General features: G+C 38.7%; 1 protein-coding gene across 1 annotated transcript; it reads left to right on the plus strand.

Annotated features, from left to right (window-relative positions):
• The first annotated feature begins 1,304 nt into the window (after positions 1 to 1,304).
• LOC131240611 (large ribosomal subunit protein eL20-like) lies at positions 1,305 to 10,461 on the plus strand. Its single transcript, XM_058238926.1, has 4 exons — positions 1,305 to 1,448; positions 1,550 to 1,665; positions 1,740 to 1,803; positions 9,918 to 10,461. The coding sequence occupies exons 1-4, from the start codon at positions 1,434 to 1,436 to the stop codon at positions 10,257 to 10,259; spliced, it is 537 nt and encodes a 178-aa protein (XP_058094909.1). The 5' UTR covers positions 1,305 to 1,433; the 3' UTR covers positions 10,260 to 10,461.
• The last annotated feature ends 5,491 nt before the right edge of the window (positions 10,462 to 15,952 follow it).

The raw sequence follows: 15,952 nt of genomic DNA on the forward strand, positions 1-15,952 counted from the left end.
TACAACGCATTATCAAGGTGGGCCCATGGTAAGGGCAAAGTGTCACTGGGGTGCAGTAGCATTCAATGAAACGAAAACCTTGGTAATCTCATACGGATGTGGATTGCATCCAACCGGCTAGACTTTAGCAAGGAATGGGCAAATCTCTGTGGGACACGAATTTCCTTTGATAGAAAGTTCCTGTATTGGGATGCTAGGTGGGGCCAACGTTATATTTATAATAAATCCATTATGTAAATCCGTTTTGTGAGCTCAAATTAGGAGATTTGATCAAAATGAGGTGGATAAAAAATCAAGCGGTTATAAGACATGGAAAATTGGGAAATGAGTTTCCTACATATACCCGTGAGCTCTACCTTGATGTTTATATGCAATCTAAATTGTTTATAAAGTCATTTCCATTGGGATGAAGTGAAAATAAATACCCAAAACTTAGCCAAATAAGAAACTTGTGGCCTTAAAAATGTTTCAACTGTTGGGACTAAAGCCCTGCTATTTTCTCTCGTGCAGCTCACACTTAAGTTCTGAATCCACTTCAATTTCAGACACGTCTTATAATATTTTCGAAAACGTATATACACGGTGAATTTCTAGCAAACATCAAGGTTTAAGGAAGACCATGCATAAAATTTTAACATCGCAGCGCAGAACTCTATGCGAAAGGCTTTGTGCAGGGAATCCGCGTCCAATATGCGTTAGTAGCTGACCACACAACAACGTTCAAGGAAAACCCTACAGTAAATGACCCTTGCATTTAATGCAACCTGAGCTTTTGGATCTGCTTCAATTTTGGACTCATATAATGACGAGGGCGTCGATAAACAGATACAGCCCATACACAGATCTGCCCGTTCCTTGCCAGAGAGGGGAGACCGGACTCCATCAGCTTCCATCTGGCAGAGTGTGGTAGTTCCTATGCATGCACTCATAACTACATGCTGCATGATCAGATAGAAATAGGCCGTAACTTTTACATGTGGCATAATTAGATAGACATAAGCCGTCTAAATAGTATTCCCCAGTTTAGACGGGCCAAAAACCGAAAATTACACTGCAAATGCGTCCGAAATTGGATTGGTCAGCATCTTTGGACGGATAAAATTGAAACTCAGTTAGTGGTTCATATTCAATAAGAAAATAGTCATTAATAAATAAATTTTTTGTATTATTACATATATGATATGGTTGAAACGAATAAACGGTTTATTTTAACTTAAATATGTGCCACGTGTACATGTTTCCTGTGCATGCGTATGAACTACTGCACTACCGGTGCATTAAAAAAAAATCTCGGAGGATATTTTCGCAATAAACTGAAGGAACAGGGGTAAAGAAGATGTATAACATGAAGGCCGTGCTTAACTAGGGTTTTGCTTCATCTATTCTTGCCTCTTCAGAGAGAGAGAGAGAGAGGAAGAGTCTCTCTGCAGTCAATGGGAAATTTCAGGGTAAAATCTTTAAATCCTCCAAAAACCCATCTGCATAGAAATCCTATTTCTTATCATGCATTTATATTTTATTTTTAATATTTTGAAAATTTCGTGGGCAGTTTCATCAATACCAGGTGGTGGGTCGATCTCTTCCCACCCCATCCGACGAACACCCCAAGATCTACCGCATGAAGCTATGGGCCACCAACGAAGTCAGAGCAAAATCCAAGTTCTGGTAGTTATTCACCACTTTGCCCTTTTCCCTATTTTTTCTTTCATTATTTATTATTTCTACAAACTCATTGTCAGGTATTTCTTGAGAAAGCTGAAGAAGGTGAAGAAGAGCAACGGACAAGTGCTTGCCATTAACGAGGTCTCTCTCTCTCTCTCTCTCTCTCTCTCTCTCTCTCTCTCTCTCTCTCTCTCTCTCTCTCTCTCTCTTCTTTTAACCACTGAGTTTAACTGCTCAGTTGTCTGACACAGTGAGTTGACTCTGTCGAGTCTTGGGTCCTTTTTAGTATTTTTCTTCTTCTTGCTGGAAATCTAATGCTCACTGATTTGATTTGATCGGATTCTAAATTGGAGCCATACATTTCGAGCCGCTGGATCAAATATGTATCTTCTGTTTCTCGATGCATGCTACCTGATTTTGCTGTGCCATGATATGTATAGATATGTAGCTGATGCATCCAGGACCACACACATTGATCAGAGGATGCATCCAAACAGGTGGCTAGCAACGATCTGATTGATCTAACCGTCTAGGCTATCTTGTTCGAGGATCTGGATCAGATCTGTTTTCTGATGGCAGATCTGGATCAAGTCACAGTCAAATTTGATTGTGGGCCCACGGGATCAATAAAACGTTCTTCAAGTTCATAAGATGTGTTATCTAATTAGTTGTTAGAGAGTTAAGAGTTAGTCTATAACGTTCAACAGATTTTCCGTTATTATTTATGTCATTTACTTTTGTGCGGCATTCTTCGGCATAAAACAATGTCCAAATTACATAAAATTGGTCATGTTGGAAAGTCTAGTCAGTTATTTGTCAAATGAGCCCGAGATTACGTTATTCCATTATCGATTCAGTTATGGTTGATTTTTGGAAAGCAAGTATGGTTTTGAACTTGTGATAGGATTAAAGGATATTTTGGTCTTTTTGATGTTTTAGTGAAAAGATGAATGAAATTAAATTACAAGCAATGGATGGTTAGGATTTCTTTCGCTTGGAAACATGTAAAGATTTATGAATATTATGATGGAAAAAGTTACTTTTGTGTTATAACATGTATTGATTCCCATTTGGTATGTGTTGCCTATGGTAAAAGTAGTGTTTTAAATAGCGGTAGCGTGTTGCGTAGCGTTCAACCCTCCGTAGCGTGTAGCGTAAGCTATACAATACTTCTATTTTTTAATTTTAAAAAAAATATATATATATATATATATTTATATATGATAAATATTAAATAGTAAGAAAAAAGCAAAATATATAAATGCCACATTCTTCAAAAAAACATACATCACAGTGGACCCTACGCATGTAGGCCATGCCATACACACACAACAGAGGACCCCACGCGTGTGGGCCATGCCATAAACACACAACAGTGGACCCCACGCATGTGGGCCATGCCATACGCACACCACAATGGACCCCACGCATGTGGGCCATGCCATACACACACCACAGTGGACCCCACGCATGTGGGCCATGGCATAAAACACCATAGAGGACCCCCACACGTGGGCTGTGGCATAGAACACCACAGTGGACCCCACGCATGTGTCCCACGTGATGGTTGGATGGGTCAAATCCATGCCATACACACCACAGCTCCCATAAAAAGAAAAAAATTGAAAAAAATGAAAAAATAACACAACATTTCAGCATAAATAAAAATAAAACTCATTAAAAATAATTAAAGGGCCAAAACATACCTTAAATAGAGATTTAATCAACTTAAAATTGATTTTTGAGAGCTACGCGTCCGCGCGGCTGTGAAAAGAGGGATACGCGATTTCTCCCTTGTTTGGGCTTCAATGCTCCTGAAATTCCAGCAAGATGATGCTCTTGTAATTCCGATTGAACTCCAAAAATCGGATTTGAGAAATGGCTCTTCGAAATCTTGGAATCAAAGCTTAAAAAATGGGGAACCTGCGGCTGCTGCGGCATTGCAATAGGGCTGTTCAAAAGCCCTATTGCGATTGTTTTAAGTTTTATATATATATATATATATATATATATATATATATATAAAGACTTATAATATGAGTCCCCCACCACCTACTCAAAAGAAAAGATGCCCAGCCACCACCATTTAAAAACAAGTTTTTAACTAAAATGACTTTTATTTTAAAATTCTTACGGTAGTCCTGAGGCGTATGCGATATACGCTACATGCTACGTATGTGTAGCGTACGCTACAGGCCTTTAGCATACGCTACTGCGTATTTACGCTATTTTATACGCTACGTAGCGTTTTTTGTACACTACGCTACGTAGTGTACGCTACGCTACCACGCTATTTAATACACTGGGTAAAAGAAGAGTGGGGAAATGTTGTCAGTGATCAATCAGCGGTCCTTTATTTTATTTTCCATTGTATCGTTGAAGAAATTGTGGTTTGATCTTCAAGAAAAAGTTAAATACTTGAATTGAGATTCCTCCTTCAATGTTGTTGCATCTATTTCAATATCAGAGCAAGCTGCAGGGTTTGCATGTTTCTTTCTTTTCTTTTCTTTATTTATTTATTTATTTATTTATTTTTATATAAATCTTTCCGTAGTTGTTACCAATTCGGAACCCCAAAACCCCAATTGCTTCCCAAATTTGTAATATTCCCCAATTTCCTAACCCCATATTTGCAAATTTCCCCAATCTCTTTCATCCAAACCTTAATTTTTTTCATTTTTCTGAATGCTTTTGCAAATGATCAGAATCTCCAAAATTTTAGAACCCTAAAAACCCAACTGTGCAAAGTTACTAATGTTTCCACAACCTTAACACAATTTGTCGAAGCTAAATTACCTAAGATAAATTCCCAACCTCCCAAAATTTTCCCAAATAAAAAACCCACTTTTGAAGGATTGAAGAAAATTCACAATGAACCTGATGTTTGACAAGCACTAATCATACTCTAAATCTTCAAAAGAGAAAAATGAATCACCAGCGCAAGAGTAGAAGGTACGAGACCAAATTGTGGAAACTAAGGAGCAATGCACAAAACTCTCAAGGAAGTGGTTTCTAACAAAAAGTCCTGATCCAAGATGGTGAATGTAAAGAATTCACCATTGAATTGTTTGATAAATACTGGATAGATCAATTGAGAACATATTGATGGATCAACCAGCATGTTTCTAGGATATTCAAGCGATAAATCAATGGAAATGAAAGAAATGATGAGTGATTATTCATGGATTATATTGGTGAATTTTGAGATTATTGAAGTTGAAATGGATGCACTAGCATCATTCCAAAGTCACGATTAGGGTGCCTTTGATGCAATTGCAGTGGGAAGTCAATTAAGAGTAAGAGAAGAGGTCATGATCGATAATTTGATATTCAAAGCTGACAAATCTATTACAGAAAGGGGGGGCCTAATGCCCATTGTGCAGAGAATGACAAAGAAGCAATAGAAAAGGTGGCATGATATGCAACACCATCGTTTCCAAGCATTGCCAAGTTGATGCTTAGGCCTTCATAACCAAATGCTGCCACATCCAAGGAGAACATGTTGTAAATGGGAAACATGGACGTTGATCAATCATGGCTATCAACTTAAGGATGTTCTTTTTAAAGCCTAGGGGATTAATGTATCCAAAACCAAATACACTGATTAAAGGATGGATTTAGGTAAAACAAGATGGGCATTCAATAATCTGACCAATCAAATCAACTAGGTTGTCTCAATCAAGGATTTGGATTAGATCCATGGCCTAATGATAGATTTAGGCAAATCACAATCAAATTAGATTGTGTATACAATCAAATGTATGAAATTTTATTTATTTATTTTTGTGTAGCTCTTCAATAAATAATCAGAGGCAGTTTTGTCTTTTCAAGACTTCCATGTGAGTAGCCCGCTAGTGCTTCTCTTCTTTCCATAACCTGCACCAACATGAATTATTAAGGAGCTCATGCAACAAAAGAATATGTGGGGTCCATCGTAATGACGGTGTGATATTCACTCCATACATCTGTTGCGCCGGCTCATGTTAGGATGTCAATCCAAAAACGAGGCAGATCAAAGACTCAAGTAGGCCACAACACAAGAAAGAGTGGGAATGGGGTCCCCACCATTGAAATCATTAGGGGGGCCTTCACTCTTTCTATCTCTGCGTGTAGCTCACACCTTTCTCTCCAACTAGTCTCTTTATTTCTCTCTTCTTCCTACTCTCTCCACGTGCGTTGCACATGCCATACCACTAGTTAGAGGTAAGAGCTAACTAATGACTTGTTCAACAAGTTCCCTTTAGAGGCTCTTCGAATTGGTGGGGAATAAAAAATTAACTAAGGAAATGAAATCGATTTCCTCAAATGTGAGGATTTCCCTTGTTTACAAAAGCCAAGAAGATTGAGGAAATCAATTTCCTTTTCCTCATATTTCGTTAGAGTTCTTTGATAAATAGCCATCTTCTTTTCCACTCTCGGACCTAAATAAAAGGAAATCTTTTTTCCTTTTACACAATTGTCCTTTGATGCAACCTTTTCCTTTCCTCATCGACCTTTTGGTTTCCACCAATTCAAACATGCCCATAGCTTTTTTGTCATTTTGTGAGGAATTTTCAGGTGTCAAACAATTTTCAAATGACAAGAAATTGATCATGTTTGAAAGGCTACCAAATTATCTTTCAATGAGCCCAAGATTATGCAATTCCAATTGCATTTGAATTATTATCCATTTTTGGAAGGCGTGTAGTTGTGACAATATCAAGGGATATGTTTGTCATTATAATGTTTTAGTGAAATAGATTATTAGGGTTAGAAGCAATGGATGGTTAGGATTATTTTATGGCTTCCTTTGCTTTGAGAATAGGTATATGCACATGTAGAGATTCTTTTATGAATAGTTATGATCATAAAAAGTAATTTTTTTCCAAGTTATAGCATTTATTGCTTCCCGCTTGACATGTGTTGCTTATGGAAGAAGAATAAGAGAATTTTGTGATACTAGCATTACGACAGTAGGTTGTTGGATTTCAACAAGCAATCCTTTATTTTTTCGAGTGGATATGGCATGTGGAGAGAAGAGGGAAGAGAAAAGGAGAGAGAAATTGGAGGGAAAGGTGTGGGCTACACACAGAGAGAGAAAGAGAGAAGGCGCCCTAAATGATTTCAATGGTGGGCATCACGTCTCCACTCTTTCCTGTGTTGCGACCTACTTGAGTTTCCGATCTGCCTTGTTTTAGGCTAACGTCCTAACATGAGCCGGCGCAATAGATGTATAGAGTGGATGTCACATTGTCATCATAGTAGGCCCCTCAAAGCCTTTTGTTATATGAGCTCCTTAAATTCCGTTGGTGTGGGCTGTATACAAAGAAGAGACGTGGTAGCGGGCTACTTGCGTGGAAGTCTTGAAAGGACAATCGCCCTCATTTCTTTTGAAAGGTTATAGATTTTAAAAAATAAAATAAATTTTTTTTTTTTTTTAAAGGAGTTCAATATGTCTCTAATAGTGATTAATTGTGAAGGTAAAAATGTCCAAAGCTACTCACATTTTATATAGTTGAGATTTTCTGATGCTTTGTGAAGATTTTCTGTTTGATATTCAAGAAAAGAACTTATACCAGTTGAGCTTCTCCCTTTTCGATTTGGTTGTGTTAGCAATGGCAAGAGTGCAAAAGATCTACAGCTCATGATAGCAATATACTTGAGGGAAATCTAACATGGATGAGTAGCTTTCGTCAATTGCCACCAAATATTAGCCAAATGAACCATGACAGCTTGGAATATCAAAATTTGTTCTTTGGAAATCTACATGCCTTAGTTGTACTAAATTCAAAGTAGAAATGTGATACAGGATGTTGGATTGATCAACATTTTTTGTCATTCTTGATCCTCTGTCAACAAGATATCAACCCCCACCATAAAGCTCAATGGTAGACCGGGCCAGCTGCAGTTTCAACATTTTGAACTCTTTGGTTTGAGCCAGCTTACTCAAAAAAAAAAAAAAAAACCCCAAATCAGAAGTCAGAACTAGTGTAAATGCTTTAACGAAAACTCTGTACTTTTCGAAACAAGAGCAAAAAACACTGGTTTTCGTTGTGGTAGACTGAACCTAGCTCCCTTTTTTTTTCAGAAAAAATTCAGAAGACTTTTGATGATTTAATGACAGATGTTAGCTTTCATCATCCAATAATAGAATTGAGTGAAGGGTGGGAAATTTTAACGCGGAGTCAGTTGATTTATATAGGGATTACTTCAGAACAAAGAATTTGAGAGAATAATATTTTCTTACAATTTGACCCATGTGAATTATTAGTAATATACAAAGAAGTTCTAATTGTTCTGATTGAAGTTTTGTACTTTGATTTTGTTTTTATACCATATGTGGATTGCGGACACATCTATGTGCATATATAGCTGATTCTTTCGCTCTGACTCTTTTGAGTCCTATCCTTGTTAAACCTGAACTTCAATTCTTCAATTTTTGGTTTGTTTCTTTAACCAAATCGTGACCCTTATAAGATCAAAATCAAATAAAGCGTGAATATTTCCTGTGCCGTCTTTTGCTGTATGGATTTTTTGTCTATGGTCCTTGCCTGTGTAACTCTGCCAATCACATGATTGGCATCCCATAAATGCAACTCTGGAAATTCATTGTTTTGGCTACCGATTTTTGGTTGCCCCAAATTGCCACTAGCTTGTCTGGCACGGGTAAACTCAGGTGAGTCAGGGTAATTCTGACCTCTTGCCTCCATGCAACTCATGTTTAGATATATATAAAGAGGAAAATTGGCAGGATGTTTGGCCTCCTGCTTTGCGTTTTTGCCATCCAAACTCTACATCAGTGTGACCCAAGATGAATGTGGAATTCCTGAAAAATCAGGCCTATCCAAAATTCAGGTGGGCCATGCCAAAAGAAAATGTGTAAAATCACATTAAAAAAATAATCCCAATTCAAGTGATTAGACCCGCTTGATGATTGTATTAGCCTGAACTATGGTGTCTCAGTTTCAGGGTGAGGCACACAATTTGGGTGGGTTAGAAAATATCACAGTGCTCCCCACACATTTTGGAGCTTTCTGGTGGCTGTCCATTTTTCTCTATGGTTTGGCCCACATGGTGATTTGGTTGGCCAGAATTTTGGGGAATCACCTGATGTTTGGATCTTCCTTTTGAATGGGTTGGATGGAATACACATCACAGTGGATGCCAAAATTGATTTTTAAAACATGCGTATGTATGCCATCCAAACCATGCATCAGGTGCGACCACTGTGATCTTTGTATGCGTTCCAAACCGTGCATCATGTGTGCCCCACCATAATTATGGAATGTCCCAAAATTCAGGATAATCTAGAGGTCAGGTGGGCCACACCATTCAAAACAATATAAAATTGCACCAATATCCTCTAAATTCAAATGATGGGGTCCACTCCATGATTGTATTGGTCTGATTTTTGAGGCATCCCATTTTTATGTTAGGGTTCACCATTTGGATGGATTGGATTCCATAAACACAATGACGTTGGGCCCCATGTGCAAGTTGGACCTTTCGGGTAGCTTTCTTTTGTTCTCTATGGTCTGGCCCATGTGATGATTGGATCGGTCTGATTTCTGGGTCATCCTGACCTGATGATTGGATCCTGCTGGATACCCGGATAGGTTGGACTTGGAGGGAGTGCAAATATCATGGTGTGCCCCAAACATTTTTTTTCCAAATGCGCTTATGGTTCCAAAACAGCCAGACAGCTGATATGTACATAATGTGCTGGCTTTGGCATCGACCAATACAGTATGCCAAAAGTAGTTATTATATCTTTGGTTAGCGTTCAGTTTATTTGGTTCAATGCTGCAGCTTCATAATTCTAGCCATCAGATACTTCAGGTGTGTTAGGCATCTCATCAACATTGCACTCTTGTCCAACTCCTTTTCTTGCCTCCAAAATCACTTTCAAGAGAGTTCAATTTACACCCAATGTTATTATAGCATGATTAGCATCCTTCTCCTTGTCTTCTTCTTCTTCTTCTTCTTTTATTATTTATTTATTGCCTGGGCTAATGCTGATTAGCCTCAAATTAGCAGTACCCTTTCAGAAATTCAACCCGGAGCTTATTTGGCCTACTGAATACTTCTTGCTCACACTAACCGAACCATTATCTTTCATATTCATTTTGATCAACTCACAGCCTCACTGCATAAGCCAAATCTCTGGCTTTTTTTACCATTCTGAGTCCCCTCCAGGCCCCAGCTTTTCTCTCTCATCTTTCTTTTATTCACTCTCTCTGATAATTGATCTCATGGTTGCTTTTTTATGTGGGTAGATATTTGAGGAGTATCCAACAACGATTGATAACTATGGTATCTGGCTGAGGTACCAGAGCAGGACTGGCTACCACAACATGTACAAGGAGTACAGGGACACCACGTTGAACGGTGCCGTCGAGCAGATGTACAATGAGATGGCATCCCGCCACCGTGTCAGGTCTCCCTGTATTCAGATAATCAAGACGGCCACCGTCTCTGATTCTGACTGTAAGCGCGAGAGCACCAAGCAGTTCCATGGCTTAAAGATCAAATTCCCCCTTGTCTTCAGGAAAGTGAGGCCCCCAACTCGTAAGCTCAAGACCACTTTCAAGGCTTCTCGCCCGAATCTCTTCATGTAGAAGAGAATTATAGTATTTGTGCTTTTTCCCCTTACATTTTTGTTTTGCTTTTACTTTGTGGGTTGGGGAACCTTGGACTAGTCTACTTAAGCACCAACAGCAGAGTGGCACTGGATTTTATTTTTTTCCCTTGCGAGAAGTAGCATTTATGACGGGGACCTTTGAACTAGTTCTTAATTGAATCCTAGAGTATTTGGTGGTAGTTGTATTTTCTAATAAGGTTTGTTAGCAGTTCTCCCCCCAATCTGCTCGCCTCTTCTACCCCAACGTGTGATGATCAGAACTGTTCATAGTGATCTCATCATCTGTACAATGTGGCTTGGAAACAATGGTTAAAAGCAGTTTCTAACTCATGATCTCCCTTCACTGAGATTATTTCCATGTGGACCAGGTGCTAGAGGAGCCTGTAGGTGAAGATTGAGCAATCTGGATTGTCGTCGCCACTTTGGGGCAGGAGGGGATTAAGCAGATTGGACGAGCCTTTGGGAAAAACTTTCTAGCAACCCTCTTCGGTCTTGTAAAGTATGATGATTCATGCCATGGCAAGCTATTCCGATTTTTCAACAAGTCGTCAGTCATCATAAATAGTTAAGGAAGGACCCATTGAAACAAAATAGATAGTGGATGTTGCTAAACGAACTGGCAAAGAGATTATAAATTTCAAACCATTGCACAAATGATTTACAGAGAGGTTGTCAGGTTTCCAGAGAAACAAGACCATGTGAAATTTCCCTTTCTTGACAGTTCTTGAAGTTGGATTTAGTAGTTAGCACTTAGCCCATTTCATATACCAGATCTCTTCTTGTGTTACCTGGCCTTTTCTCAGTAACATTAGGTTTCTTTTGAATGGAGTGTTTGGCCTTAGTTGCTTCCTTCAACCATAAGCATTTAGTGAGCTATCGAGCATGGGTTAGCATTACCAAAAATGCAATATCAGTGTTTTTGAATTGCTCATGGTAGCAGGCTTGTTATTGTTATGCTATTTCAGAGGCAGGATGTTGTATTCTGCCTGCAGAATTTGGAGATGCAATGCAATGTCATTGTGCATGAGTCTACAAAAGCTAATGTACTTATGTTGGTATTTGGGAGATGGGGAAGCATATCTCCAATTCATCCTAGCAGACAGCTAGTTTGAAGGATGTCCTCACAAATGTAGGGGATTTTCATGGATGGAATTGTCATGACTGCTGCCTCTTACAAGAGGCTGTGAACCCTGCCAAGGTTACCCCCCTTGAACGGTAGTAGAATCCGAATTTTGGGGGATGTCCCAACATGGTATTGTTCACCTGTTCGAGATCTGGATCCACTTGGATGGTTTCTGCAAAAGGTTTTTTCTTTTTTCTTTTTACTTTTTTACTTTTTATACCAAAACTGACATTTTCGTCTACACATTTGAAGCCAATCTGATTGATGTCGGGGGAGTGGGCTTTTAAGTGTGTATTTTGTTGGGTGACTTTGAAAGTGGCATTTCACGTGGATTTCTAGATGGGCCATCATTTCGTTTCAAAATGAGGGTTTCATCTACAAACGGCTAAGTTGCACTTTGCCCCGATGGATCGTTTTTTCAAATTCCATAACACCATCTGAACAGGAGTATGGTTATAATCCTACCCATGTGAATTAATTCCCTTGTGCAAGTGCAATCATTACAAATTACGAGATACCTTTCCTTAAAACAAGTAATTTGACTGGTAATTATTGTGTTTGGATAGGCATAATAAAATTATAATGAAGATACTTTTATATTATTTCGATGTGAATTATAAGGAAAAAAATACACTGATGTATGTGTTCTTTTACTTATTCTCTATTACATATGTATTTTGACCATTGATCTACCTGCTTAAACAAACATCTAATGCAACCTGCCAAGTAAATCAGGCAAGTCCAAGGGCTAACTCAATATGTACTCTGAACGTGGGCAGCTGTATTTTGCTCCAGTGAAAATAGATTGCAAATTGGGAACTGTTTTAGGCTGTTCGGTTGCACCAAATGTTATGAAATTTCATTATTTTTAGTGCAATCTATGATATATCAGAAGATTTCATGGTATTCAGTGCAATCAAATGCACCCTTCAACCACCATGGTATTCAGAAGATTTTCGGCTTGAGCAAGCAGGCGACCATTGCTCTCATAGACCCTGCCACCTAAAAATTTCTTTGCCAGGGCAGTCCAGAGTCGTAACCCTTGGAATAGTGGAACATTACTCTCATGGACCCTGCCGCTTAAAAATTTCTTTGTCAGGACAGTCCAGAGTCATAACCCTTGGAATAGTGGCCTGCAAATAGTATAAGAAAATAAATGCAACAATGGTTCATATTCAACTGCAAAGGAATCGATGGTTGGATGGCCGGGGTCTCAGGATCCCAAGACTTTCCTGCATGGTTCTTTTCTGGTGGTGGGCCATCGAATCAACATTTTAGATAGATCGCGGGTCTCCCCAGGCCATTCATTGGTCAAACGATTAAGAAGAGAAGTATAGCAATGGCTCATTTAACTGGGAACAAAAAAAAGTTCCAAGAATGGCGGCTACAAGTCTCCAAGGTTTATAAGCCAAGGTCCTTCCGACAATATACAGACATGGTTTGGATTCATGAACCATGGGGCTCAGTTTTTTTCTTTTCTTCGTTTTTACACACACCCCACACACATACACCCACGCGCACACACCCTGCACTTAGGCTGTAGTGGGATTTCACCACCCATGGGAACTTGAACCCAAGACCCTGTTAGAACTGAAAAGTATATTGTGAAAAGCTAATTGGGGAGTGATGGTCCACACTCCATGGCATGTACTTACAGGTTGTACCTAAAATCAAAATATATAAATATTGGGATGCACTATAGGTGTAATCCAGATGTAAGATTTATAGAAGGACCTGTTTGGATATCACCAAATAGTTTTTAACTTATGTTAAATTATTAAGTCACTTTTTCACTTAAGTTAGCTTGGTAACTTGGTAAGTATCATTGGAAAGTAATTCATCTACTGAAAGTTACTTAGCAAAATAATAATAATAATAAATAAATAAATTTCTTATAACCTTTTGAGTTACTACTTTCTACTTGCCCCTTAAGGAGGCTCTCTTGCGGTCCATATTAAAGGAGGCTCCACATGATGGGTCGTCCGCATCGAAGGTGGGGCTCACACATTGGACAATCCATGTCAAGGTAAACCCTACCTGATGAATGGCCCCCTATTAATGTGGAGGCACACAATAGATGGTCCACATCAAAGGTCAACCCATACTAATAAATAGCATACATCCAAAGCGGGATAGTATGATGGACAACCCACTTCAAAGGTGGGGCCTGCATGATGGATGGTCCACATCAAAGGTGGGCTCCATTTGATGGGCAGCAAAGATTGAAACTGGGCCCCACATGATGATGGCCCATATTGAGATGGCCCCACATGATGGACGATCCACATCAAAGGTCAGCCCCTAATGATGAATGGCCCACATCTAAGGTAAGCCTCATACGATGGGCAACCCACATTGAAGGTGAGGCCCACATGAAGGATAATTCACATCAAAGGTGGGCCCCACATGATGGACGGTCCACATCAAAGGTTGACCAAACGATGAGTGGCCCAAATCCAAGGCAGGCCCCGCATGATGGGCAACCCACATAGGAGGTGGTCCCACATGATGGACGGCTCACATAAAAGGTGAGGCCCACACAATGAATGGCCACATCAAAGGTTGGCCTCACATGATGGATGGTGGATGTGAGAGGGATCAAACATGCTTGAGGGATAATTACTTATGATGTTGGAAACCAAACATGCTTTTCCACTTGATGATAAGTATGTTGTTTCCAAATGTACTTATATTTTGATTAAGTGGAAATCAAGATAAGCTACTTATGACATTAGTACATTATCTAAAGTAACTTAGGATCTAAAAGCCCCCTAAATAACCCTAACCTTCTATCGTATGAAAATGAAAACCATCACCCATCAACTGTGGCAGTGGGTGGAAGCTATTTTTTTTTTAAATCAGTACTTCAGTAGTGTTTGTTGATGGCCATTGTCTGTGTTTAAAGATAGTGATCAATGTTAGAAGTTGTTTGGGAGCGTGGATTCCAGTGTATTCAAAATTCAAAAGTATTTAAAATTTGAGGCATTGGAATAATACAATTTTGTTTTTGTTTTAAAATGCAAAAAAAAAAAAAAAAAAAAAAAAAAAAAGTTAAAATAGTCACACATGTAACAAAAGCTATCACTAGGCTATTAATCCATTATATATATATATATATAGAGAGAGAGAGAGAGAGAGAGAGAGAGAGAGAGAGAGAGAGAGAGAGAGAGAGAGCACTAATAATACTCCAAAACAATCAAATTGCCAAATGCATCACTAAAATTATATCAATAGAATGATTCAAACAATCCAAATACTGGCCATGTAAATCGACACTTAAAATTTGTTGGCAAGTCGCTCATTTGTGATCCTACATTTGTTCCCCAACTGAGACTCAGAATTTTATTTTATTTTTTCCAAAGTATACATTTAAATGAGTTTATCACAATGATGTCAACTATCACGTATGTATATTAATTTGGAATATTAAAATTGATTTAATAATCAAATTAAAATTCTTGCACATGTAGTGCAGAATTTCAATGCTTTGATATTTTGATTCCGATGCATTCCAAGTACAAAGCTGCTAAACACAGATAAGAGTATAGAATCACTTTGAGTTATGATTTGAAATCTAATGCGTTCCAAAAACAAGCTCCCCAATGAGCCCTTAGTTCTAGGGAAGCAGATGCATCCTACCCCTACCTGAACTAAATCAGTTCAAATAGGAGCTCTATGGAGCCACATAATGTAAAACTTACGTTCCATTTATTTATTTTTCCACATCATTTCAGGACATGAGCTAAAAAATAAGTAGATCGTAGGCTCAAGTGGACCACACAATGAGGATTGAACACCCACCATTAAAAACTTTTTAAAAGCCACCTAAGATTTGGATCAAGCTGACATTTGAGTTTTCAAGGTTTGTGTGACCTTAAGAACAGGTTGGATGGCAAATGAAATCAAGGTGGGCCCAGAAAGATTTCAATGGTATGGTTCACTTGAGCCCTCAGTCTGCCTCAATTTTGGACTCATACCCTAAAATGACTTGAAAAATGGATGGATGGTGTAGATAAAACACATACAACAGGGTGGGCCCATAGAGCTCTACGTGGGCCGATTTCCCTCAAGGCAAGGATTGGACGCAGTCAGCTTCTTAGTTTTGTACCCATTCATTAATGGTTGTGTCTCAACTTGACCATACATAATGTGGGTCCATTGTAGTTGAAGAATATATTAAAAAAAATCCTAGCCATCCAATTAATGGCTATCAAATATATGGTTAAAAGTGGATTAGTGAGATGCCCATATTGGAATGGGGAAATCAGATGGCTAGTATTATCTTCTCATTCCAACTTTACGTTTTGCTATGTGGACGGATCAGAATCTGTTAGTTAATTTTAGGCCGTTACTTGTTTTTCAATCTAATCCTCCATTACAGGTCCGCTATCAGTCATTCCCATTTTACCTTTTCTTTTAAACTAATCCAAAGTAAGTCCCACGTCTTGTACGGTCCGATTTAAGTTATACGCATGACATCCATACATACAGTTTCTGAGTATGCATGCGTATGAACTATCAAGCTCTGCCAGAGTATTCAATGCTTC

This window comes from Magnolia sinica, chromosome 3, assembly GCF_029962835.1.
Source record: "Magnolia sinica isolate HGM2019 chromosome 3, MsV1, whole genome shotgun sequence".
Classification (NCBI taxonomy): Eukaryota; Viridiplantae; Streptophyta; class Magnoliopsida; order Magnoliales; family Magnoliaceae; genus Magnolia; species Magnolia sinica.